The sequence below is a fragment of the Saccopteryx bilineata genome, chromosome 3 (assembly GCF_036850765.1).
Source record: "Saccopteryx bilineata isolate mSacBil1 chromosome 3, mSacBil1_pri_phased_curated, whole genome shotgun sequence".
Classification (NCBI taxonomy): Eukaryota; Metazoa; Chordata; class Mammalia; order Chiroptera; family Emballonuridae; genus Saccopteryx; species Saccopteryx bilineata.
In genome coordinates, this window is record NC_089492.1 from 111,629,175 (window position 1) to 111,655,319 (window position 26,145).

General features: G+C 39.4%; 2 protein-coding genes across 2 annotated transcripts in view; one reads left to right on the forward strand and one right to left on the reverse strand.

Annotated features, from left to right (window-relative positions):
* The window catches only part of CLHC1 (clathrin heavy chain linker domain containing 1), a 61,325-nt gene extending 38,599 nt beyond the window's left edge, over window positions 1-22,726 (reverse strand). The window contains exons 1-8 of the mRNA XM_066267150.1: window positions 22,683-22,726; window positions 16,166-16,422; window positions 11,272-11,459; window positions 6,858-6,991; window positions 4,769-4,970; window positions 4,553-4,665; window positions 3,518-3,596; window positions 1,129-1,235 (exon numbers count right to left, since the gene is read on the reverse strand). Of these exons, the coding sequence (XP_066123247.1) occupies window positions 1,129-1,235; window positions 3,518-3,596; window positions 4,553-4,665; window positions 4,769-4,970; window positions 6,858-6,991; window positions 11,272-11,459; window positions 16,166-16,342 (1,000 nt within the window). The 5' untranslated portion in view covers window positions 16,343-16,422; window positions 22,683-22,726. The remainder of the gene's footprint in view (window positions 1-1,128; window positions 1,236-3,517; window positions 3,597-4,552; window positions 4,666-4,768; window positions 4,971-6,857; window positions 6,992-11,271; window positions 11,460-16,165; window positions 16,423-22,682) is intronic.
* Window positions 22,727-23,153: 427 nt separating this feature from the next.
* RPS27A (ribosomal protein S27a) lies at window positions 23,154-25,318 on the forward strand. Its single transcript, XM_066267149.1, has 6 exons — window positions 23,154-23,177; window positions 23,278-23,342; window positions 23,785-23,839; window positions 24,268-24,353; window positions 24,702-24,833; window positions 25,130-25,318. Exons 2-6 carry the CDS (start codon window positions 23,295-23,297, stop codon window positions 25,277-25,279), a joined length of 471 nt encoding a protein of 156 aa, XP_066123246.1. The 5' UTR covers window positions 23,154-23,177; window positions 23,278-23,294; the 3' UTR covers window positions 25,280-25,318.
* The last annotated feature ends 827 nt before the right edge of the window (window positions 25,319-26,145 follow it).

A 26,145-nucleotide genomic window follows, 5' to 3' on the forward strand; every position in this document is an offset into this window, starting at 1 on the left:
CCTCCCCGTTTCCAGCTTCAGGAAAAAAAAATAGATGACTGGATAAAGAAGATGTGGCACATATACACTATAGAATACTACTCAGCCATAAGAAATGATGACATCGGATCATTTACAACAAAATGGTTGGATCTTGATAACATTATACGGAGTGAAATAAGTAAATCAGAAAAAACTAAGAATTGTATGATTCCATACATTGGCGGGACATAAAAACGAGACTAAGAGACATGGACAAGAGTGTGGGGGTTATGGGGGGGAGAGGGAGAGGAAAAGGGGGAGGGAGAGGGGCACAAAGAAAACTAGATAGAAGGTGACGAGGACAATCTGACTTTGGGCGATGGATATGCAACATAATTGAATGACAAGATAACCTGGACATGTTTTCTTTGAACATATATACCCTGATTTATTGATGTGACCCCATTAAAATTAATAAAAATTTATATAAAAAAAGAAAGATACTGTTAAGAGAATTAGAAGACAAGCCAGAGACTAGAGAAAACACCTGCAAATCATTTATCTGATAAAGGGTTTGTAGTCATACAATGAAATACTGCTCATAAATAAAAGAATGAACCATCAATTAATACACCAAATGGGTTAAGTTCAAAATATTTATGCTGAGTGTAATAAGTCAGTCAAAAAAGAATATCTACTATATAATTCCATTTATATAAAATACTAGGAAATGCAAAGCAGACTGAAAGGAGAGTAGAGGTGGCCTAAGGCCTGGAGAAGAAGCTGTGGTGGGGAGAGAGGGATCACTGAGAGAAATAAGGGAACTCTGTGGTGGTACACATGTCAAAACTTATCAAATTGTGTACTTTACTTCGTTGTATGTATACCAGCTTACACAAAGTCATTTTTAAAAGGAAGTGGAACAAATGTGACAAAATATTAACATTTATTAATGAGTGCATGGCTGTTCTCCATACTTTTCTGTATATTTGAAATATTTCCTAATTTAATTTAGAAAACCTAATCAAACCTTTTAATGTTACAGCTAAGGGAACTGTGTAAATGGGAGAGATAAGACTGGAATCTCCCAGTTCAAAACTTTCTATTCTATCATGGGGAAAGAGTAGAACTTGCAAACATATATAAGGTTTAGAGAGAAATGCTTACCCTTAAATTTATTCACTGTCCCAATGTTTTGAAGAATTCTTTTAGGACTGCTTGCTGCCAAACAAGCTGCCTTCTCATATTCACCGAGTGAGATTAATTCATTGAACCTATAGCCGTTGTATTTCATTATACATTAAAAATATTGTATATAAACAAAAAAAACTGATTAGAAATGTCTAATACAGACTAAATATAGTGACATAGTAATAGAGAAAAGCAGTTGCAATAAATTATAACTAGATTCATATATTCTATAAGATGGTCTTTCTCTTTTTTCCCCTAATATTCTGTCATTTGTAGCCTCAGAATAAAACTCTCACCTGCCAGTTGACTTTGAACCTGACCCTGTACTTAATTCCTATAGTATTTATAGCAAGCCATAAAAAATGGACAGAACATGAAGTGAATTTACAATGAGCTCAGATTTTTTCTCTCATAAAGTCTCCAGGTAAAAGGCGGTGTCAGGGGAAGAAAGGGCAATCTGCTTAAGTGGCTCACCCAGAGGAAATATTAATTGAACACAAAGGCTGTCAAGTTGAAGATCAAGAGGTGTCCATGGATTTCAGAAGCCTAAATTGCTCTGCCAGGCATGAGACTCCCAAGTAAATACAAGACTAACAAAGCAGAAAGGATACTAGTTCAAATAACTTAAGCCTCTACTAATCTTCCTAGGGCAGAATGTCTTCAAATAAGCCCTTACCTCACATTTAAAACTATGGCAAACATGATTTACACAGTGTTGCAAATGAATGTGGGACCCCAGAGAAGAAAAACACCAATGTAATATTAAGCCATGGGTAGTCAACCTTTTTATACCTACCGCCCACTTTTGTATCTCTGTTAATAGTAAAATTTTCTAACCAACCACCGGTTCCACAGTAATGGTGATTTATAAAGTAGGGAAGTAACTTTACTTTATAAAATTTATAAAGCAGAGTTACAGCAAGTTAAAGCATATAATAATTACTTACCAAGTACTTTATGTCAGATTTTTGCTAAGTTTGGCAGAATAAATCTTTATAAAATAACTTACTATAGCCTGACCAGGCGGTGGCGCAGTGGATAGAGCGTCAGACTGGGATGCGGAAGACCCAGGTTCGAGACCCCGAGGTCGCCAGCTTGAGCGTGGGCTCATCTGGTTTGAGCAAAAATTCACCAGCTTGGACCCAAGGTCGCTGGCTCCAGCAAGGGGTTACTCGGTCTGCTGAAGGCCCGCGGTCAAGGCACATAGGAGAAAGCAATCAATGAACAACTAAGGTGTCGCAATGCGCAACGAAAAAACTAATGATTGATGCTTCTCATCTCTCCGTTCCTGTCTGTCCCTGTCTATCCTTCACTCTGACTCTCTCTCTGTCTCTGTAAAAAAATAAAATAAAAAAAAATAAAAAAAAAATAACTTACTATAGTTAAATCTATCTTTTTATTTATACTTTGGTTGCTTAGCTACCGCCTACCCTGAAAGCTGGAACGCCCGCTAGTGAGCGGTAGGGACCAGGTTGACTACCACTGCATTAAGCAAAATACAGAAAACTTTTAACCTCAACAAGGGTTTATCTCTCATATCTAAAGTTGGTAGACTTAGAAAAGCATACAGTGTAAGGAAAAAACACAGGCTTTGCTGTCTCTCAAACTAATCTTCACAAATAAGTAACATTATCAACATGTAAATCAACAGCATGAAAACTGTTTAACATTGGGAATATTACATATGTTGATTACATACTGACTTTATAGCCTATGAATTAATCTCTTAAAGAATAAAGTCTTAAATTTCTTTAAGCCTCTAATATATATTATATATAATATCTTAAGTATCAGGCAAAAATATACCTTCTTAATATGTAATAGAATGAAAATAGTGAGAAAAAAACAAGACTAATTTGGTTAGGTCCTAACCGTTAGGATTATCTGACTCAAGAAGACATTCTCTCCCATCCAAGTACTAACCAGGCCCGACCCTGCTTAGCTTCCGAGATCAGACGAGATCGGGCGCGTTCAGGGTGGTATGGCCGTAGACGCAAGAAGACATTCTCAAAAAACATTTTATAATACCAAGTTGATGGTGAGGAAATGCAAGAAATATATAAATAAAATTTAAATCAAAACTATAATATACCCATATTCTCTGAAATATTTCCTAGACTACCAATTCAGTATTTTTTCACAAAGAAGCTATTTTTTTTAATTCTAGCTTACTTTCTAATTTGTCTACTAGAGTAAAAATTTAAAGATACAAATGCTAGACACTACAGCTCATCAAGATGCTAAATAAATGTGCTAAACATTTAATAAGTAAATATTAAATATGTATTTAATAGGTATTTGAATATATATTAAATAAATGCAATATTATTTTAACAAGAAAAAAATCAAAGCTTAAAATACTTGCCTTTCAATGTAGTAAAGCAAAATTTCAGCTTCTTTTGCCTTGCCTGGATCAAATAGTTCTTCAAAAATGCCTTGGTCAACTATAAATACCAAAAGACCCACCAGATGATATTTAAGGTTAAAATCAAGAGAAAATAATGAGCATATAGATGTTTAATACCGACAACTTAATGCTGGTTTCTAATAGCACCAACCTCCTCTAAACTGAGTAGCCTCCCTTTCCCTTTCTTCCTTATTTTAAGGTACATTTTCAGATATTATCTCTGTGGCTCCTCACATCTATTCTTTACCAATTATCCGTCAGCTGTTGAAAAAAGACGCTGTAAAGCCAGAAGCCAAGGCCAAGGCCACTATCAAAGCAGTCTTCTGGCCTATGCAGGTTCGCACTGGATTCAGACAGTCGGTAAAGAAACAACAGAGCCACAAACTGATGGGCCATAGTCTTTAATTCTAGCTTGCACCCGGCGGGCAAGTAAAAATACACACTGGGCTCCAAAACCCAATCACATTCAGTGCTCACAAAGCCACTGACTTATCCGAGTTTCCTAGAATCAAAGGTTTCTAGCTCACCAGACTTATTCACCTCTGTTCCTCTTCTGATCTCTCTTCTAATCATCCCAGGAACCAAGAGCGCAAGCTCCCGCTCCTTCCCTATTTTATAGTGTAGCTTCACAACCTCTAATCCAATATACAAAGTAGGGAAGTCCCTAATACAAAGTCACTTCTCTGAGGCATGATTGGATTGTACTGCCCCACATCAAAAAAGGGTGGGAAAGGCTTAATCCCAAAACCAAGCCCCAGGCTACAAGGATTCTCAACACACATTAATATCACCTGGGCGACAGCCTCACATGGGCAGTGTTAACTTTAACAAAGTGAGCATAATACATTTTATCTGCCCAACAGACGCCAATAGGGCAACAGAGACCTAACAGAAATAGTACATTTTTGCTTTCTTTAAACTGAGCCTAGGAAAATTCCCACTCTTTAGCTTTCTGGGGGGAAGGGGTAAGTAATATTTTTTTAAATAAACTACCGTGTATTTCTTTAGTTTCCTCAGCTTGATTCACAAAGCTTTGAAATGAGCTGCTCATATCAGATTTTATCCATGAAATAAGTGCATTTAAAATATTCTGCAGTCTTTGATGACTATAAAGATAAAAACATCAACAACATACTGAACCTAAAATAACATAGTGAAATATTAGAATAAACACAATAAAAACTTAAAACTTGAAATCAACTTGTGTACCGAAACTGTAATTCTTTGTTCAGATTTTCAGCTATATCTCGCCGTTTTAGTACCACAATCATTTCCTCCTCTAAATCTGCCTTCTTCTGAGCTGGTACATATTTTTTTGACATTAGTTGTTTAATTTCTGCATATTTATCTTCAAGATGTTTCAGGTATTTATTGAGAGCATCTAAATTGACGGATTTTTCGAAAGTCATACCTATGGGAAAAGGGAACAAATCAAACAAGGCAAGTCATGTGTGGGACTCTTGTGCTCAAAAGCAAAATAGGTCAGAGAGTTCTCTATGTCAAAAAATAGTTAAGAAATGGTAGCATGAGCTTATAGTTTACTGAACATAAACAGAATTAGCATACAATTTTAAATGGCTAGCAGTTTTTAAACATAGCAGTGAGGATTACAGGAAGACTGATTGTCCAAACCGTAGCATCTTAAAAAAGAAAATTTAAATGACCTCATCACCACATCTTGCAAACCCCTGAGTATTGCTATTATTCAGTAACACTAAGCGTATCTGCCTCCCAATTCAGGATTTCTGCCTAGTGATATCTCTTTAACCAAATCTACCATTAAACTACTACAGCTAACCCCAGGGTAATCTAGCTCTTCTCGCCAATGCAAAGTTTATAAATGCTAGCCATGTCTTCAGTCCTCTCTCCCTTTCTATTGTGCCTTCTACTCATTATTCATAACAATACACACACACTCACACACACTAAAAATGACTTCCTTTCTCCTTCAGGCTAATTATTGCCTTTAAAGGCATACCTAAAAATTCTCCTCCAGAAACTCCCCTGGATTAATACAATTCAATTTTAATCATTGCTTTACCCTGAATTCTCTCAGCATTTAATCAACTTGTCAGTTATTCTGTACTTATTTATATATATCTTACTTATGTTTTGTTAGTCATAAATTTATATTTAAAAGGGAATCTAGTCCCTGCCCGCACCAAACACTGGCTAATCGTTCAACCTCAGTTGAAATCCGCTGGTGTGGAGTAGCTCATTATTTCAAGACATAACTTCTTCCATTGAATAAAAATCTAACTTCCTAAATTTCCACCTATTGATTCTGCTTCTGGATAAACACGAGCTGAACTCCATAAGAGTTTTCAATAGTTATCTATTCTTAAAGACTTCTTTGACTGACCAGGTCGTAGTGCAGTGGATGGAGGGTTGACCTGAGATGTTGAAGACCCAAGTTTAAAACCCTGATGTCACCAGCTTGAGCACAGGCTCACTGGCTTGACTGTGGGTTCACCAGCTTGAGCATGGGGTCGCTGGCTTGAGCACAGGATCATAAACATGACCCCATGGTCGCTGGCTTGAGCAAGGGGTCATTGGCTCAGCTAGAGACCCCCGGTCAAGGCACATGTGAGAAATCAATCAATGAACAACTAAGGTGCAGTGACTAGGAGTTGATGCTTCTCATCTCTCTCCCTTCCTGTCTGTCTGTCCCTGTCTCTCTCTCAATCTCTCTTTCGGGAGCTAAAAAAAAAAAAAAAAAAATTCTTGTCTCCAGGATGAATTATTTGTAATTCCTCTATCTATTCATCATACAAACCTCTCAACATCCTTGATAAATTCATCAATATGAATCAATAATATTCACCAGAACTTAACACACTACAGTTTTTTCATGTATTAACCATGGGTTCTCAAACTCTAGAGGACATCAGAACAACCTGGAGGACTTGTTAAAACTGTTAGGCTCTACCTCCACCTCCACCTCCACCTCCACCCATTCCCATCACTGGAGTTCTTACAACAGTCAGTCCGCTGTGAGGCCAAAGAATTTGCATTTCTAAAAGGTTCCCAATTAATGCTGCTGTTGACCAGGAGCCACACTTTAAGAAACCTTACACTTTACAGAATCCAGTCAGACTGAAACTCCTTTAATCTTTTAGGGTTTTCTCATTCCCTTGTTTCTACCTAGAGTCCTGGCTAAAGTTGTTTGTAAAGAATACATTAAGTCCTGGTATACTTGGAAGATATACACATAGCACATATATATTCATTCACATAATAGATAATAACTGAGAAGAGTTAGAATTTCTTTCAAATATTTTACAAAAAAACACAGTACCTGGAATTGGTTTTGAAGGATTTTTGCAGAAAGTAAAAGGTTTTACTTCTTTTATGTCATACTCTGCCCTAAGTTGTTTCACTTTGTCTATTTGCAATTGAATCTTTGAAGAATTACTTTCAATAACCCTCATTCTGAAAAACAAAAAGGCTTTCTTATGTTTCTATCAACTAACTTATTTAATCCTAAAATGTATAATAAAGCAGGTTAAATCATTAATTTATTTTGCCTAATTGTCATTTTGAACCATAATAGATTTAGGTGGAAGATTATAAAACAGTGCCCCCCCTAAAGTTTTCTAACCTCACAAGTGAGGAACAATTATGTCTCAGAGCATCAATATAATACTATGATTCATAACCTTATTGAAAATTTATGTGTTAAACATAATAATCTGGCCACAATGTACCATGTCTATTCCTTTAAGGTGAAAATTACCTTTGCAATTTAAAAATTATTTTTGTAAGTAATTGTATTCATTTTTTAGGGCTGCCATTGCAAATGACCACAAACTTGATGGCTTAGAACAACAGGAAAGTATTCTCTACAGTTCTGGATGGCAGCAAAATCAGTATCCCTGGCCCAAATCCAAAGTGTTGTCAGGACCACGCTGGGGGAGAATCTGTTCCTGTCTTGTCCTGCCGCTGGGGGCTGCTGGACTCCTATGGCCACATCATTTCAGTCTCTGCCTTCGTGGCTGCACTCCCTTCTCCTCCTCTGTCAACACTCCCTCTGCCCATCTCTAATAAGGACACTTGTGACTGAGGTTAGTAAACTTGTGACACTTTTGCCATATGGATAACCTGAGATAATCTCCCCATCTCAAGATCTTTAATGTAATCACATCTGCAAAGACCCTTTTCCATATAAGATAACATTTACAGATTCCCCAGATTAGGACCTGATATCTTTAGGAGCCATTACTCAGCATACTACAGCAATTTTGATCCTAGAGCTAGAGCAGCAGTCAGGAAACTTTTTGGCTGAGAGAGCCATGAACACCACATATTTTAAAATGTAATTCTGTGAGAGCCATACAACAACCCATGTACCTTATGCATTATCCAATAAAAATTTGGTGTTGTCTTGGAGGACAGCTCGAGCCACTTGAAACCATGAACATGAGCGGTAGGAAATGAATGGATTGTAATACATGAGAATGTTTTATATTTTTAACGTTATTATTTTTTTTATTAAATATTTGTCTGCGAGCCAGATGCAGCCATCAAAAGAGCCACATCTGGCTCGCGAGCCATAGGTTCCCAACCCCTGAGCTAGAGGAATAGTAGCACTTCTTTGGGATAAAACTGAATTTCTCCTAAAATGGGGATCTCAAATACCAAGAAGTAGATATAAAACCTCTTTTAAGCACTATTTGAAGTCTACTTCCTAGCTTATCACTGAGATGTTGGCCCAGGGAGAAAATAACAAATTAAAATAAATTAGATAAATAAATGTCACAGAGTTTTTGGCAAATTGAAAACAAGTGTGTCAGTAGATAACTGCTGTCTGTATCTGATTCTTGGTAACTATAGGTTGGTCAGAACGAGAGCTTGCAGTATTTATGAAAGTGGAACTGCAAAAATAAAATATCTTTCAGCTTTCATCCATGTAAACTTATGCTTGTGAAAGAAAGCAACGTTAAAAGGAAATAGACTTTGGCCCTGGCCGGTTTGCTCAGTGGTAGAGCGTCGGCCTGGCGTGCAGGAGTCCCGGGTTCGATTCCTGGCCAGGGCACACAGGAGAAGCGCCCATTTGCTTCTCCACCCCTCCCCCTCTCCTTCCTCTCTGTCTCAATCTTCCCTCCTGCAGCCAAGGCTCCATTGGAGCAAAGTTGGCTCGGGTGCTGAGGATGGCTCCATGGCCTCTGCCTCAGGAGCTAGAATGGCTCTGGTTGCAACAGAGCAATGCCCCAGATGGGCAGAGCATCGCCCCCTGGTGGGCATGCCAGGTGGATACCAGTCGGGCGCATGCGGGAGTCTATCTGACTGCCTCCCCATTTCCAACTTCAGAAAAATACAAAAAAAAAAAAAAAAAAAAGGAAATAGACTTTCAAAAGAATTGAAAGCAGGGACCCACACAGATACTTGTATATAAATGTTCATTGTAACATTATTCACAACAGCCAAAAACGGAAACAACCCAAGTATTCATCAACAGATAAGTAAACAAAATATGGTATATACATACAAGGGAATATTATTCAGCCAAAAAAAGGAATTAAATCCCAATATATGCTACAACACATTGAGAAGTATCTAAGTGTTGCCTTTTTCTGTAGCTACTTTTATGATCTCTTTGACAATTTCACTATAATAAATCTACTTGAGTATTTATTATTTACTTGGGATTTTGGGGGCCTTTTATATCAGTGAATTGCTATCATCCACCAGTTCTAGAATGTTCTCAGCCTTTACCCCTTCAAATATTATCCCAGTCCCATTTATCTTCTTAGAGTTCTGATTAAACATATCACTTTTTCACCTTGTTTTCCATGTCTTTTTTTAAAATAGCTTTATTCACATATAGTTCACATTCCTTAAAACTAACCCTTGTAAGGTATACAATTTAGTGAGTTTTAATTTATTCAGAGTTGTGAAACCACTACAATTTCTAGTTCCAGAACACTTCATCACCCCTAAAATAAGGCCTGTTCCTATTAGCAGTCTGCTAGGCAGAAGGTAATTTTCTATGCAGACCCCAAGACTGGGGCAGCTTATCCTTGGTTCACTCTGTAGGTGTAGCCCTTTATCATCACAGCTTTATACAGGGAGGATTTCCCGTCAACTACACCCCTAGGGCAGATTCTGGGCTCTGTCTTTCGTGCCACACTAGAAACTGAAGTGTATGATCACCAATTTGAATAAATGCTCTCAGGACCTTAGAAGCTTCAGTGTTCCTCTATTTTTTTGTCTTTCATTATGATTTTGCCCTAATGATCTCTTACTATCTTGTCAGCTTCTCATTGCTTTTGGAAATATTTTTAGAAAATGTTTTATGTCGCATTATCCCTCACTGGGAAGATTCAGCATCAGCCAGCCATATTACCAGGTCAAACTTTGCATAATTTTCCAAATTGATTGGAAATTATAAAAATAATGTGCCCATCATTTACCATATGGAAGGAACACTGGAAATATGAGACAACTCAGTAAGAGTGAGCACCTGATCCTTTCCTAGTAGGTTACTCACATTTGTACATCACAGAATTAAGTGCTGTAATTCAGATGGTAATTATGAAATTGTACTATCAGGCCCTGGCCGGTTGGCTCAGTGGTAGTGTCAGCCTGGCATATGGGAGTCCCGGGTTCGATTCCCGGCCAGGGCACACAGGAGAAGCGCCCATCTGCTTCTTCACCCCTCCCCCTCTCCTTCCTCTCTGTCTCTCTCTTCCCCTCCTGCAGCCAAGGCTCCATTGGAGCAAAGTTGGCCCGGGCGCTGAGGATGGCTTTATGGCCTCTGCCTCAGGCGCTAGAATCACTCTGATTGCAACAGAGCAATGTCCCAGATGGGCAGAGCGTCGCCCCCTGGGGGGCATGCCGGGTGGATCCCAGTCAGGCGCATGCGGGAGTCTGTCTGACTGCGTCCCCGTTTCCAGCTTCAGAAAAATACAAAAACAAAAAAAGAAATTGTACTATCAAATCTTCCAGCAAGAAATTACCTGGAGCACCTACCTGCATCCCTCACATTGTGATACTACCAATTATCTGAAGAGATGTAATTCTCAAACAGAACTTTAATAAAAAAATATAGTAATTTCAAATATATATATATTGACTATATATATAGTCATTTGATATATATATATAGATATATATATAGATATAGTCATTTCCAGCTGGTAGGAAGTGTAACAAGAAAACATAGCTTCCAGAGGGGCACACAATGCAAGGTGTAGAGCAGGGGTCCCCAAACTTTTTACACAGGGGGCCAGTTCACTGTCCCTCAGACCACTGGAGGGCCGGACTATAAAAAAGACTATGAACAAATCCCTACGTACACTGCACATATCTTATTTTAAAGTAAAAAAACAAAACGGGAACAAATACAATATTTAAAATAAAGAACAAGTAAATTTAAATAAACAAACTGACCAGTATTTCAATGGGAACTATGCTCCTCTCACTGACCACCAATGAAAGAGGTGCCCCTTCCAGAAGTGCAGCGGGGGCCGGATAAATGGCCTCGGGGGGCCGCATGCGGCCCGCGGGCTGTAGTTTGGGGACCCCTGGTGTAGAGAGTGTTATATTGAGTCGGACACTTGAAACCATGTTAACACAATAAATTAAAAATAAAGATTAAAAAATTAAAAATTAAACATAGCTTTAAAACAAAATTATAATTCAAAAAGACAGAACCACTGTTTGTAGTTACACTAGCTAGTTAATGATCACCTACTTACTAATATACTTACTTTGCTTCAAGTTGGATTATTCTTTTCCTGTGATATACCAATGTTGTGGGCTCTGCTGCCCAAACTTTAAGTTTTCCATGAAGATAAAATGTAGTTCTTTGGTCTTTCTTTATTTTCTCAATAATGGCATCATATTCTTTTTTGATTGAAGTAAGAATGGATTTGTATGCAGTAACATATTCTATTACCTGAAATATGATTTTTCTGCCTGTGGTACTGAATTTTTTTTCTAGAACACTGTCGATCAAAAGCCTTACAAACAGCATTATAGATTATTTTTTTAATGAAACATGATGAGCAAATTAGAGTCTAAAATTTTTAAAATTTGAGTTTGCACAAATATGACTAGATATTAAAGATAATATTTCCTAAATATGTGGTCTTTGTGAATCATTACAGTACTGCAAGCTTAAATATGAGGAAAAAAGATCATATTTTCTCTTCTTGGTATGAACACATATATATCATATATGCCAGTTAAAACCAATACCAGGTTTAATTATCCCAATTTTGGGTCTTTTAAATATAATTACATATCATCCCTTAACCACCTCCAAATCTAGTTTTCCTCCCTCCCTCCTTCCTTCTCCCCTGCCCCCCTTCCTCCCTCTCTCCTCCCCTTTTTTTTATTTTACTTTTTTTTTTTTTTTTTTTTTTTTTACAGAGACAGAGAGACAGTCAGAGGGATAGACAGGGACAGACAGACAGAAACAGAGAGAGATGAGAAGTATCAATCATTAGTTTTTCGTTGCGCGTTGCGACTTCTTAGTTGTTCATTGATTGCTTTCTCATATGTGCCTTGACCGCGGGCCTTCAGCAGACTGAGTAACCCCTTGCTGGAGCCAGTGACACTGGGTCCAAGCTGGTGAGCTTTTGCTCAAGCCAGATGAGCCTGCGCTCAAGCTGGCGACCTTGGGGGTCTCGACCCTGGGTCCTTCCACATCCCAGTCCAATGCTCTATCCACTGCGCCACCTCCTGGTCAGGCTATTTTATTCATTTTAGAGAGAGGAGAGAGATAGTGGGAGAGAAAAGCGGAGGAGGAGCAGGAAGCATCAACTCCCATATGTGCCTTGACCAGGCAAGCCCAGGGTTTCGAACTGGCGACCTCAGTGTTCCAGGTCGACGTTTTATCCACTGCGCCACCACAACTCAGGCCCTCCTTTCCTTTCTATTTTCCTTTTTTTTTTTTTTTTTTTTTTTTTGGTTAATCTTATATATGTGTTACCCATGCAAAAATAAATAAAAACACTCAAAATAAGTTAAAAAACAAAAAAGTTATAATTTCCAATTTCCAAATTGTGCTTACAAGGATTTCAGAAGAGATTGATGTGTAAAGAAAATAGATGTAATTAACCCATAATTTTCTCTGAAAGCTCCAATTAGGCTTTCTACCCCTGCTACATTCTAGTCTCTGGTATCCCCCACTAATTTCCTGTTAGCTAGACAATATCTAGAAAAAATTATCCAGAAAGACATCTGGTATCTCAAAAAATGATATGAGATTATTAATCAATGGCAAGTACCAGGAGAAGATATCTGAGTGGGAGATATTGTCTTTTTGACATGACCATACTACCTATCAGTTCAAATAAGAAGGGCTGCCACCCAGGAACCCATAATAAAACAGAGGTCAGTATTCTGTGGTCTTTCAATTAAGCACCCTGTTGTTCCTGGCCATCCTCCAGTCCCCACACCTCTGGGATGTGCTACAACAATCCAAGACAACTCAGATACATTAATAGACTTGTAGTGAGACATTCATCAGCTCCCATATCAGCCTCTGTCTGCTAGAAGAAAGAGCTTTCAGAACACTCATGGGAACCTTTGAGAATGCATAGATAATACATTGTAATAAAGGAGACAGACTGGCATGCCACAGGTAGAATAGTTTTGCTTGACTCACAAAATGTTTCAAAATTTAGGAAATTTTACCTGAAAACTGTATTTCCAGCTTCTCCCGAAAGCTATGAAAAATCTACCAACATGGAACCACCATTCCTCAACGGCAATAATCAGCTGGAGCTGTAGACCGCACTGGTTCTTCATTTTACCAGTCCCACATGATTCCTATTCTCTTATAGCCACCCCACTCAACTCTTTTAAATGAACTTCCTTGACTCTGGAGGCATTCAAGTTTGAAGCTTTTGTATTACAGCGTCCATTAAAGCCAGGAAATACAGAACTAGACTTACTAGGTACTGGGGTCTGAGAGAGAAGAGGAACAGCATCCATTCCACCTCAGCTCTCATATACGGACCCAGACTATTTGTACAACATGCTACCGGAAACACAAAAGACCAGCCACTTGCTGGAATCCAGCTGCCTTGAAATTCACCTGTTTCTCTAGAAGCTCACTCTTTCAAGCTTTGGTCTTCTTTGCTTACTAAGTCCTTGGCTTTCTCTACAGCCTACCCTCAAGTCCTCCTTGCTTTGATTCAAACATGCTTCACCAGGTCAAATACTCTGTGATTTTAAACAGAATTTAGTATTTGTTCCCTGGTGTCAAGTACTTAGAGATGCAAATTGAAGGTCCTTCCAAGAGTGGAAGGAAGATTAGAGAACATGGTCATTAATAGAGTATTAACAATGCACTGTGCTGGAATGTGAAAATGGAAAGGCAAATTATCTTAATGAAAAGCTAGTAGAAAAGTTTCTGTAAGTACTAAAATATTTATATTTCAGATCCCCTCTTAGCCATGAAGAATAGGTACAATTGCATTTGATAAGTGTACCATGTACAAAGAGCCCAAATGACAATACTGAGGGTAGAGAGAAAAGGACTATAGATGTAGATATTATCTTTTATTTAATACCGTGTCTTTTCTCTAAGAATTAAATTTATCAAAACTACCTCCAAAATGACTTTACTATAACTATACTAATTTAAAACAGACAGCTCTTCATGTAAGAAAACTATGACAAGTGTTGGCACTTGGGCATGCAAAAATAAGCATATCACAGTTATGGCAACTTTCCCTTGCCAATTTCACAGAAGTAGGGTCTCAGTATAATTCTTGATATTTACAAAACCTAGTCAAAACAGTACCTTTAAACATTCATCTAATATATTCCTTAACAGTTAAAACACCAAAAGTAATATCATTAATCATAACAACATATAAAATCAAGTTAACCTGCCAATGTACCATTTTCAAGGACTTTCTAGATGACTAACAAGGAAGAGTGTTTCTCTCTTTTATGCTCTTGTGGATGTGCATTAATTTTCTTAATTCTTCTGATAGATACTTATCACTGCTTTCTGCTCACTTTTCCTTATAGGGAGGCACACTATTTTTATTTAAAGAACACAGAAGACTCATAGTGTGTATAATACTTAATAATTAAAGAAAAGACTGAGTTCCTATTTCACCAGTGACTGTTTTACTCAGAGACCAACAGTTTACAGAAGTCTTAAGACAAGTAATCATTTCTTCTAGAAAAGGAGAAAAGAATGCTGATTTCATGTATTATACTGTACAGGCACCTTTCAAGGGGATTGTGGGTAGAAAAAAAAAAGCAAGGCAAAAAAATCAGGACTGGCAGAGCAACTGCAATTGTTCATAAGGAAAAACAGGCATTGCTAAAAACTTTCAAAGCAAAATCAAATGTTATATAAGCCATATCATTTTCTTTTCTTCTTTTTTTCCTTTTTATTGATTTTAGAGAGCAAGGAAGGAAGAAAGAGAAAGAAAGAAACATTGATTTGCTGTTCCACTTATTTATATATAAATACTTACTGGTTGATTCTTATATGTGCCCTTACTGGCAACTGAACCCACAACCTTGGCATAATGGGACGATGCCTTAACCAACTGAATTACCCGGCCAGGGCCTATGCTATAGCACTTTCTAATATTATCTCCATATTGCCAATGTTCAGTCTGGTCAAACCCCCTGTTTGCAATTCCTATCTAGACTGCTAATCTAAGGAGTATCAATTTAATATGCTACATCAGCGATTTTTTTTTTTTTTAAATGTAAGCTGTGAAACATCTTTTTTTTTTTTTTAAATCTTTTTTTTTTTTTTAATTTTATTTATTCATTTTTAGAGAGGAGAGAGAGAGGGAGAGAGAGAAACAGAGAGGGAGAGAGAAAGGAGGGCGGAGGAGCTGGAAAGCATCAACTCCCATATGTGCCTTGACCAGGCAAGCCCAGGGTTTCGAACTGGCGACCTCAGCATTTCCAGGTCGACGCTTTATCCACTGCACCACCACAGGTCAGGCTACATCAGCGATTTTCAACTGGTGTGCTGCAAGAATATTTAAAACATGCAATACCTGACTATTTAGTAAGGAACACTGACCCTTTTCCCTTGTCAAATAAAAAAATGACAACAGCCACAACAACAATAGCCATCTGGTGTGACTGAATCAAAATTACACCTATTTTTTTGTCAGATCAAATAAAAAAATTTTTTTTGGTATGCTGAAGAATTTTAGTAAGTAATCTGTGTGCCATGAGATGAAAAAGGCTGATGATCGCTGTGCTCGATCAAACCTGAACCAAGATTTTAATTAACGATACCACAAATTCAAGACAAGGAGCCACCAGGTTCCTGCTTGCATTCCAATCCCTCACAAATCCTATACTTTCAGATGAAAGGTCAAAATATTGTTAGAGGGCACACTTTGGTGTTGCTCAAAAACTGATAAAAAAATAAAAATTGCTAGCTTGCAGGTAAGCTAAAATAGTTGAAACACTCATTAACTGTCTAGTAACAAATGCAGCATTGCATTTTCCCCATTCACCCCTTTCGAACAAAATGGACAAACTTCTCAAAATTGATATATGTAGTTAAACAAGCAGTTGTGTAACTGAGACAGAAATATTAGTTGTCAAGAAAGACCATTTCTTCTCCATGGAAACTCCATTGTCTTAAGAGCATTATGATACCTTATCAAAAACGTTTCGGTAAATGATGTAATATTCATCAGCAGGCCCTTCCTCATTACAGCCCACTCTTTCCGTTTCTGTGGTTATGTATCTTTGTATACTTTCCAAAAATTCCTTGTCACTTCTACTAAGGACAGGTGGGAGAACCGCATGTTTATTTATTGCTTGAACTGCCATGTCATACTCTGCATACTTATTCACCAGAGGAAAGTTAAGTCTTGGCTTGCTTTAGCAACAAAGCCAAAGCTTTGATAAGCCTGAAAAAAAGAAAGACCATCAATTAATCTAAAGCTTAAAGTAAATTCAGTCAAATATTCATCTAAAACAAATGTAAAAAAAAATGTCCCATGGATCTCAGAGATAAATATGATATTTCAACCCATGAATTAAAAGTTCTAATCTATTCTACTGTCATGTACTATCCCTTTGGGGTCAAAATACCTACCACCAGTCAATGAAGAACTCTTTTCTTACTAACCAAGCATATCATATGTGTGATGGTTTCTCAATATTCAACACTCTCTAAGAGAAGGTTCAGCATTTTATTTGTTTCATGTGGGAAACCTAGTTTGGAAATCTCCTGATGACACAAACAAGGTCAAATACTTCACTACCTGCTTGCCCTCCCAGCCAAGTCGCAGTCCTCCAGCGCACAATAGCTATAAACAATTCATGCGGGTTTTTTTAGAGTTTTATTTATTAATTTTAGAGAGAGAAGGGAAGGGAGAAAGAGAGAAGAAAACACTGATTTGTTGTTCCACTTATTTATGCATCATTGGTTGATACTTGTATGTGCCCTGACCAGGGATCAATCCGCAACCCTGGTATATTGGGACGACACTCTAACCAACTGAGCTACCCATCCAGGGTCATGCATTTATTTTTAGAATAAAATTTATTATAATTCTTATCTTTAATATATATATATAAATGTACTGACCGAAAAGTAACAAGTCAGGACTTTTTCTAAAATCCATCCATGATGTCAAAGATAACAAACAGCACCTTTCTGAGTAGTTTTCAAACTACATTCCACTGCTCTCAGTTAAGAATCATTACCCAACTAGAGTTGGATACAGAAGTTGGCGTCTGAGATGCAGCCATACTAACATCAAATAAAACCCATGGCATGCTAAAAAATGTCTGCGAAGGCAAAACATTCTATATAAGTATATAATCATAGTATAAATTTTAGGGAAAAAAACCCAGAAAATTAATAAAAACCAAAAATCATTCAGAAACCCACCACCCAAATGTAATGACTACTAAATATTTTGGTGTTATTTCCTTCCAACTTTTATAATTATAATTTTATATTTATATAATATATATATAATTATAAAAATTAGGGACACTCTATATTCAGCTTGTATCATAATTTTTTCACTTCATACTAAAAGTTTAACTTTTCCATGTTGTTAGTTTCCAAAATCATAACTTCAAATGATTGCACAGTATTTCATCATATGATACACTATAATTTATTTAAACATTCTCCCAATGTGGGATGTTTTCACTATTATAAATGCTTTGATGAATAAATGTCTAAATCAATTTTACCATGTTTGGGCAATATCACTGATATTTAATTATCTGAAATAACATATATGACCTATAAATACAACTAAGCCATATATAGGAAGAGGGAGATAGCAAAATAATTTCAAAGTTTAAAAGACCTAATTTATCTTTTTAAAATTAACTAAATAAAAAAAATAAAAATAAAATAAAATTAACTAAATAATGAAAAAATCAATTTATAAATGTAAAATAGTTCCAAAAAGGTAATAATCTGAAAATAGACCAACAGTTTTCCCACATGAGAAGTCAATTTCCTTATTCATTTATTCAATCAGTATTTATTGAATGTCTACTAAGTGCCAGGCATTGTTTTATAGCTAGAAACTAAGCAATATAATATAAACTCCCTAGCTACTTGGAGCTTACCATCTAGTAGGGCAGACAGACTATAAATAATGCAATTTCAGATAGTAAAAGATAAACATCAAAGGAGAAAGAAATGGGTAATCATTCAGACAACTGAATACCAGTGGCTACCTATTACCCTTAGGATAAAATCCAAGTTCCTTTACTTCATCTATGAATGTCCTATAAGAACCTAGGACTTTTTCTCTCTGATCAGATTTAGTGTTTTCATAACTCCCACACCACTCCATGAAGCTGCTCTCTTACCTAAGGGTCTTACATAATTCTCTCCAATGCCCGCATTCCCTCTCTTTAATCCCCTCCACTTTCCTCCCCCTCAAGGTACACAAGTCCTACCACTCTCATTCACTTGGCTTCTACTGGCTTTTCAGATCTCAGCCTATACAGCTCCAGGAAAGCTTCCCTGAATTCGCTTAAACTTGGTTAAGTACCATTGCTATGTTATCCCACGGTTCTGTGTCCTTCCTCCACCATGGTATTACCATTTGAGGCACACCGTGTTACGGACTTTGTTTATATTCTGTCTGTTCCAGTAGGCAGTAAGTTTAACAATATCAGGAACCAAAATGTTCTCATTCCCCATTATACTTCCCCACCCATATGTATACATTCCAGTGCATAATACAGTTTCTAAGAGTACATACCAAACAAATACTTCCTTAATAGTCAGCAATCACTGAGAAGTTACCTGGTCTGCTCAGAAGACACGATTTGCAGTGCCCTCAAACTGAACACAGCTGAAGTGATTATTTCTCAGCATCTATGAAACGGCACTGAGTTACATAAACCAGCTCAGATTACCTTTCGTTCGTTCATTCATTCATTCATTCATTCATGTTTGACAGTTAGGGATACAGAGAAATCCCAAAGGTTCCGAATCAGGTCTATTGGGTCTGCTTAAAAGAGCCACTGCTACAGAGCAGAGGAGGCAGTGTGACAGAGGCGGACACAGTGGGCCCAGAGGGGCATCTCGCTAGTCTGTGGGAAAGGGCAGGAAAACATCAGGGACATCTAAAGAAACCACATCTAGGACAATGCTTAAGTTGTACTATATTTATTTATTTAATAAATATACAGGGGCACCTTCTGTGTGTCTGCCACTATCCTAGATGCTACAGACATAGCTTAAGTTGTACTATATTTATTTATTTAATAAATATACAGGGGCACCTTCTGTGTGTCTGCCACTATCCTAGATGCTACAGACATAGCATTGAACAAAACAAAGTCCTTAACTTCCCAGGGGCTACATTCAAGTAGAGAGACAGACACACAGAGTAAAAATATAGTATGACAGTGGGGGGCAAGTTGTGGGGGTAATGGAACCAGAAGTGAACGCTAGAGAGGAAGGAAGGTGGGAAGAGGAAAGCTCTCACCGGTACAGTGACCTTTCAGAAATCTGACAAAAGTAAGTCATATAGATTCCTGGGAGAAGAGTGACTGAAGCAGAGAGAGCAGAAAGTCCAAAGACCACCAGACAGGAGGACATGTCTGAGGACCAGCAAGAAGGCCAGGGGGGCTGGAAAAGAGTAAGAAAGGGAGAGGAGAAAGAGATAAGGTCAGAGAGGTAGCAGCTAGATCAGGGATGACACATGGCCTGGAAGGCAGGGTAGCTAACCAGCACATGAGCGCCTTTGTGCAGGTTAGAAAAGATGCCCTTTCTCTGGACAAAGCGGAGAAGAGAAGTGTGGCCTCCAGTCACTCCAGTCCTGAAGTGACAGTCTCACTTATAGGAATTTAGGTTTTACTCTGCGTGAGATGGGAAGCTGTTGGAGGGCTGTGGGCAGAAAAATGACAGCTTTTTTTTTTTTTTTTTTACATATTCAAAGAATTGCTCTTGCTGCTGTGTGAAGACAAGGGTCAAAGCCTGAAGAACTGCCTGGCGGCTACTGCAATCATCTGGGAGAAAATAATGGTGGTTTAATGAAGGATGCTAACAATGGAGATGGTGACAAGTGTTCTACACACATATTAAAAACAAAACCAAGAACATTTGCTGAGGGTTTAGATGTAGGTAAGAGAGAGCAGTGAAAGATGACCATAAAGTTTTTGCGTTTATAGATTAGAAAGATGGGAACTGCCATTTATGGAGCTGGAAAGAACAACTTCATGATTAGGAGTCTGGGGCTTGCCTATTAGAGATGTTCAGTGGACAGCAGAATGTGTAAAGATGGAGTTCAGGTGAGTGATCTGAGTGAGAGATGTGTTTAGAAGTCATTTGCATATAAATGGTATTTAAAAGTTATGAGAGAATAAAAACGATCTGGGAACTATAAACAAAGAGGTTTAGGGCCTGGGCCTTGCGGAGATACTTAAAAGCTTAAGGTTCTGGTAGTTCAAGAGGAAGTAGTAAAGGAGCCTATAAATGAGTGTCCAGGGAGGTAGACGTGAGAGTAGTATCCTGGAAGTCAGGTGAAGAGTGTTTCAAAAAGGGAAGGAAGGATCAACTGTGTTAAATGCTGCTGACAGCCTAACCTATGGTGGCACAGTGGTTAAAGCGTTGACCTGGAATGCCGAGATCGCCAGTTCGAATCCCTGGACTTGCCTGGTAAAGACACAGAAAGCAAATACTATGAGTAGATGCTTCCTGCTTCTGCCCCCCTTTCTGTCTCTCTCTCCAAAAATCAATAAATAAAATACAAATACATAATAAAATAAATAAATAAAATCTTTAAAAAATGCTGCTGACAGATCAAATAAGATTAAATGACCACTGAATTAGCAACATGGAGGTGACTGGTGACCACAAGAGCTATTCCACTAAAATGGTGGGGACCAAAGCCTGACAGGAGTCAATGAAAAAGGAAGAACTGGAGACAATGAGTATAGACATCTCTTTCAAGAAGTTTTGTTATAAAGGTGGAGACTCACTGGAAGAATATGAGGCAAAGAATGGCCCAGGAAGAAGAAATGGATTCTTCAGAAGTGCCAAAGCATGAGAACACATGTCAGGAACTTCAATTAGCTCAACAGTATAAAGCGAGTAACAGGTTTGGCAGATTAGGATGTAATGGAGGCAGAGGATGAATATCATACTTAGGAATTTGGATTTTAATCTGAAGACGAAGTAGAATAATGTAATCATTTTACATTTTACTTTTTTTTAGCAAGAGAGAGACAGACAGACAGACAGGGAGACAGAGATGAGAGGCATCAACTGGTAGCTGTGGTACTTCAGTTGTTCATTAATTGCTTGCTCATAGGTGCCTTGACTGGGGGGCTCCAGCTGAGTCAGTGACCATCTTGCTCAAGCCAGTGAACTTGGGCTCAAGCCAGTGACCATAGGGTCATGTCTATGATCCCATAAATAAGCCAACAACCCCATGCTCAAGCGGGATAAGCCCACACTCAAGCCAGTGACCTCAGGGTTCCTAACCTGGGTCCTCAGAGTCCCAGGTGGATGCCCTATTCATTGTGCCACCACCTGGTCAAGCCATTTTACATTTTAGAATATTTTGGAGACAAAAGTGAAGGTGGGTTAGTACCCTGGCCAGGTGGTTCAGTGGATAAGGCGTCCTCACCGCCCACCAAGGTCATGGGTTCCATCTTTGGTCAGGGCACATTCGAGAAACAATGAGTGCACAACTAAGTGGAAGGAGTTCATCAACCCCCTCCCCCCAAATCAATGGAAAAAATTTCTTTTATAGTGAAGGTGAATTAGAACAGGAAAGACTAGAGACAGGTTAGAAGTTAGACACTGAAGCCTGACCAGGCGCTGGCGCAGTGGATAGAGCATCGAACTGGGATGCGGAGGACCCAGGTTCGAGACCCCGAGTTCGCCAGCTTGAACGCAGGTTCATCTGGTTTAAGCAAAGCTCACCAGCTTGGACCCAAGGTCGCTGGCTCAAGCAAGGGGTTACTCGGTCTGCTGTAGCCCCCCCCCCCTCAAGGCACATATGAGAAAGCAATCAATGAATAACTAAGGTGTCGAAAGGAAAAACTGATGATTGATATCTCTCCTTGTTCCTGTCTGTCTATCCCTCTCTCTGACTCTGTCTCTGTAAAAAAAAAAAAAAAAAAAGACACTGAAAATTAAGGAGGGCCTGAATTTGGGGATGGTAATGCAGGGGGGAAGACACAGAGATAAAAATGATTCCCTTCTAATCGCCCTGCCTTGTCAGGAGAGCATTCTACATAGTAAGACTTTCTCTTAGGATCTTTGCCACCACTTGCAACGTACAAATTGGAAATCTACAACTAGATAACCATTCTGCAGATTTCTTTCCCCTATGGCTTCATTTAAAAAATTGAAAATCAGTCAACATATTAAACCTTTTCACACGACAAACCAGGCTCAGAACCTTCCTTACGCTAGCAGAGACCCGCGGGTTGAATGCAGAGGGGGCTACAGGACAAAAAAGGATAAACAGGAGCTTCTGAAGAAGCCATCTGTGTTTCCAGTTTGCCGGGAGTTGGCCACAGCAATTCCCTAACCACCTCCGTTGGCAGTGAACGATGCTTTCGTTCCACTGACCTTTCCCAGCCTCTTACCCTATCTTCCTAGTAATTTCAGACCGGTTTCCACCTTCCTGGAAAGCATCACCTCGCTTCACCCTTCCTCCCTCCTCACCTATATCCCTTCCTCCAAACCCCCGGCTCTTGTACTTGTAGTTAGTAACCAGGAAACCCCGGGGGGGGGGGGGGGGGGGAGGTGTGGAACTGCATCCTGGGACAAGTAGTCCCAGCCCAAAGAAAGCAGTAGAAAACTACAATTCCCAGAAGACACTTCCATTTCCTCTTCATCTTCAATGAGGCCCCTTAAACCCCACCCCCTTCTAGAGACCCTGACCCCCCCTCCCCCAGTCACGTCTACTCTATAGGAAAAAAAGCCTTTTAAGACACTCTTGAGTTGTTTAAATCTATTATCTCGGGAGCATTCTTGGAGATGAAAGTGATATATAAGCCCAATATTGGGAGAGAAGTGAGGTTCACGAGCTAGTTCGACAGCGGCTGTGACAGCAGTCAGGCATTTGGTGTGGTCGGCTAAGAGGCGGGGCCGCCGGCGCGGCCCCGTGGAACCCTGTGGGCCTGCACCGCGTTCTTCCTTTCCGGTCCGCCATCTGCGGTGAGTGTGTGCCTCTTGGCCGCTCCCTGGCAGCTCCTTACCAATTTCCCACTCCTGTGTACCCAGGTCTAACCCGCCTCTTCTTTTTCCTCCACCTCAGGTGGAGTCGCCGCCAGGATGCAGATTTTCGTGAAAACCCTGACGGGGAAGACCATCACTCTTGAGGTGCGGGCCAGGTGGTGTGAGGAAGCCAAGGCCTGAGTGAGGCCGGGAGGTGGATTTCGGGGCGGCGCTGCTTTCTGCCTATGTTTCCGAGCTTGGGTTCTGAAACCTGGCGCTGAATAGCGTTGTTTGCTGAGCTGGGGGACGGGGCTGGGGGCTGGGACTGGTGTTGCATGCTACAGTCTGGGCCTGGCCCCTCCCTAGTGGCGCCGCTGGGCGGCCACCGCAGGGGTCCCGCGGTGGGGCGTGCGGGCCGGGGCGTGGGGCGCGAGCACGTGTGGCCGGGCCCCCGGGGGCAGTCCTGGGAGGTGGCCTGTCACCGAGTCAGTGATCAGCGCTCTTGGGGAAGGAAGCTGCAGCCCCTACCTGGCTTGCTTCAATTCAGATAGAATTGAACGCTTTTTCTAGTTTCTCACAGTGTTTGTTTACGTTTCAACACTCTTAGGTCGAACCCTCGGATACAATAGAAAATGTAAAGGCCAAGATCCAGGATAAGGAAGGCAAGTAATATTTCCTAGTTCAGAAATATTCACCTCTAGGGGCTCCAGCTTACCTGTATAGATGCTGGACATAGGTGCTCTTGGGGTGGGAAGAGGTCAGATGGACAAAATGAAATACTTTTGGAATAACAGGTTAGACGTTTATGAGCTTGGAGCCAAGCTGCAGTGCATTTCACGTAGGTGAATTGGGAGGAGTATTTAATTCTCTACACCTTTTCCTGGTTTGCAAAATGAAGACTGTATTAACATGCATTAAGTGTTAATTAAGTGAGGCAAAGTTTGTAAACATTTAAAACCATGCTTAGTCTGCAGTAAAAACTCACAGCTCTTGGTACCATTTGACTCAGGATTATTCCTTTGTAAATCTTGAGCAGAGACTTTTGTTCTGCTGTGGCTTAATTCGTTGGGCTTTATTTCTTTTCCATTAGGAATTCCTCCTGATCAGCAAAGACTGATCTTTGCTGGCAAGCAACTAGAAGATGGGCGTACTTTATCTGACTACAACATTCAAAAGGTGTGTTTGTTGGAAAGAGCAGCCCTTTAAACATCTTAAAATTTTTGAGAAGCACAAAAATGTGGCGAGACTAATGTTAGATTAGCAAGATTTCCCAGTTAATTCATCCACTAACATTTGAGGAGTAAGTACTGCTACACTTTCTCACATTCTGGATTTTGCCGATTTCATCCTGTGGTACAATAAGAATCAAATTTCTGCTCCCAAGATTCCTTCCTCTGGTATTGTATGTGTGCTTCCTATTGCATCTAGTTAGAAAATGTGTGATGCTAGTTTTTCATTCTTAATGAACATGAACTTTAGTGTAATTGGTTTTAAAACCTTTTTCATGTTCTGTTTCATTAACAGGAGTCCACTCTTCATCTTGTGCTGAGACTTCGTGGTGGTGCTAAGAAAAGGAAGAAGAAGTCTTATACCACTCCCAAGAAGAATAAGCATAAGAGAAAGAAGGTTAAGCTGGCTGTCCTGAAATATTACAAAGTGAGCCGATTTATAATATAAAAGTTCTCCTCCTGTTTGATATTTGTACAAACTTTAGCTAGTGGGGTTTTGATTTTGAACTCGGATCTGGCTTTAGTTCTTAGCTCTACCACTTGCAAGGCTGGACTTTAGAGTTCTGAACTTATTTGTTGTAATTATTGGTGAGGATTTGGGTTTCTTTGGTTTCTAAGTACTAAAAACTGCCATTGTGTGATTAAAAGGTTATTTTCAGTCACTTAAATTATACTTCAGAATGTGTTGTAAAATTGTCTTAACAACTGGTTTGTACTTTTTAGGTGGATGAGAATGGTAAAATCAGTCGCCTTCGCCGGGAGTGCCCTTCAGATGAATGTGGTGCTGGAGTTTTTATGGCCAGCCACTTTGACAGACATTACTGTGGCAAATGTTGTCTGACCTATTGTTTCAACAAACCAGAAGACAAGTAATTGTGTATGGGCTAATAAAAGATATGTACTAACGTTTAATTTTATTCCAATGACTTTTTTTTTTTTTTTGGTGATAGAGAGGGACAAATAGGGAGAGAGATGAGAAGAATCAATTCTTCGTTGTGGCACCTTAGTTGTTCATTGATTGCTTTCTTACATGTGCCTTGATGGGGGGGCGGGGGGCCATACAGCACAGCGAGTGACCCCTTGCTCAAGCTAGTGACCATGGGGTCATGTCTAGATCCCATGCTCAAGCCGGTGACCTTGGGGTTTTGAACCTGGGTCCTCTGTATGCCAGTCCGAGCTCTCTCCACTGTACCACTGCCTGGTCAGGCTCCAACAACTTCTTAAAGCATCAGATTGATGGTTCATACCATTTTTTTTGATAAACGATACTTTAGCTGAAGAGTTCCTTTATATTTACTATCAGCTGTCTAGTTAAACCAGTTTGTGTTGTCAGTTTTTTTACCTTAGAAGTATTAACATTTTGGACCAGATAATTTGTAGTGGGGGTTACTCTGTGCATCATACGATGATGAACAGCGTCCCTGACCTCAACCCACTTGATGCCAGTAGCACTCCACCCCAATTACCACAACCAAAAGTGGATGCAGACTTTGCCAATGACCCCTAGGTGAGGAAGAACACCATATGCCTGCTCCCGGCCCCTGCACTGGGAAACTGATCTGTGTGGTTTTGGTGTTTGTTCCCTAAAGAGATGCCACATTTCATACCTAGGAAATTTAAAAGCTGAACTAGAAGTTCTCCCTGGGTGATTTGGCTGTCTGCGATACAAGGGAATACACTGGTGTCCAATGTTGAGTGTGAACTCAGGAATTGGAACTCTAATTTTGTGAGTCTTGTTG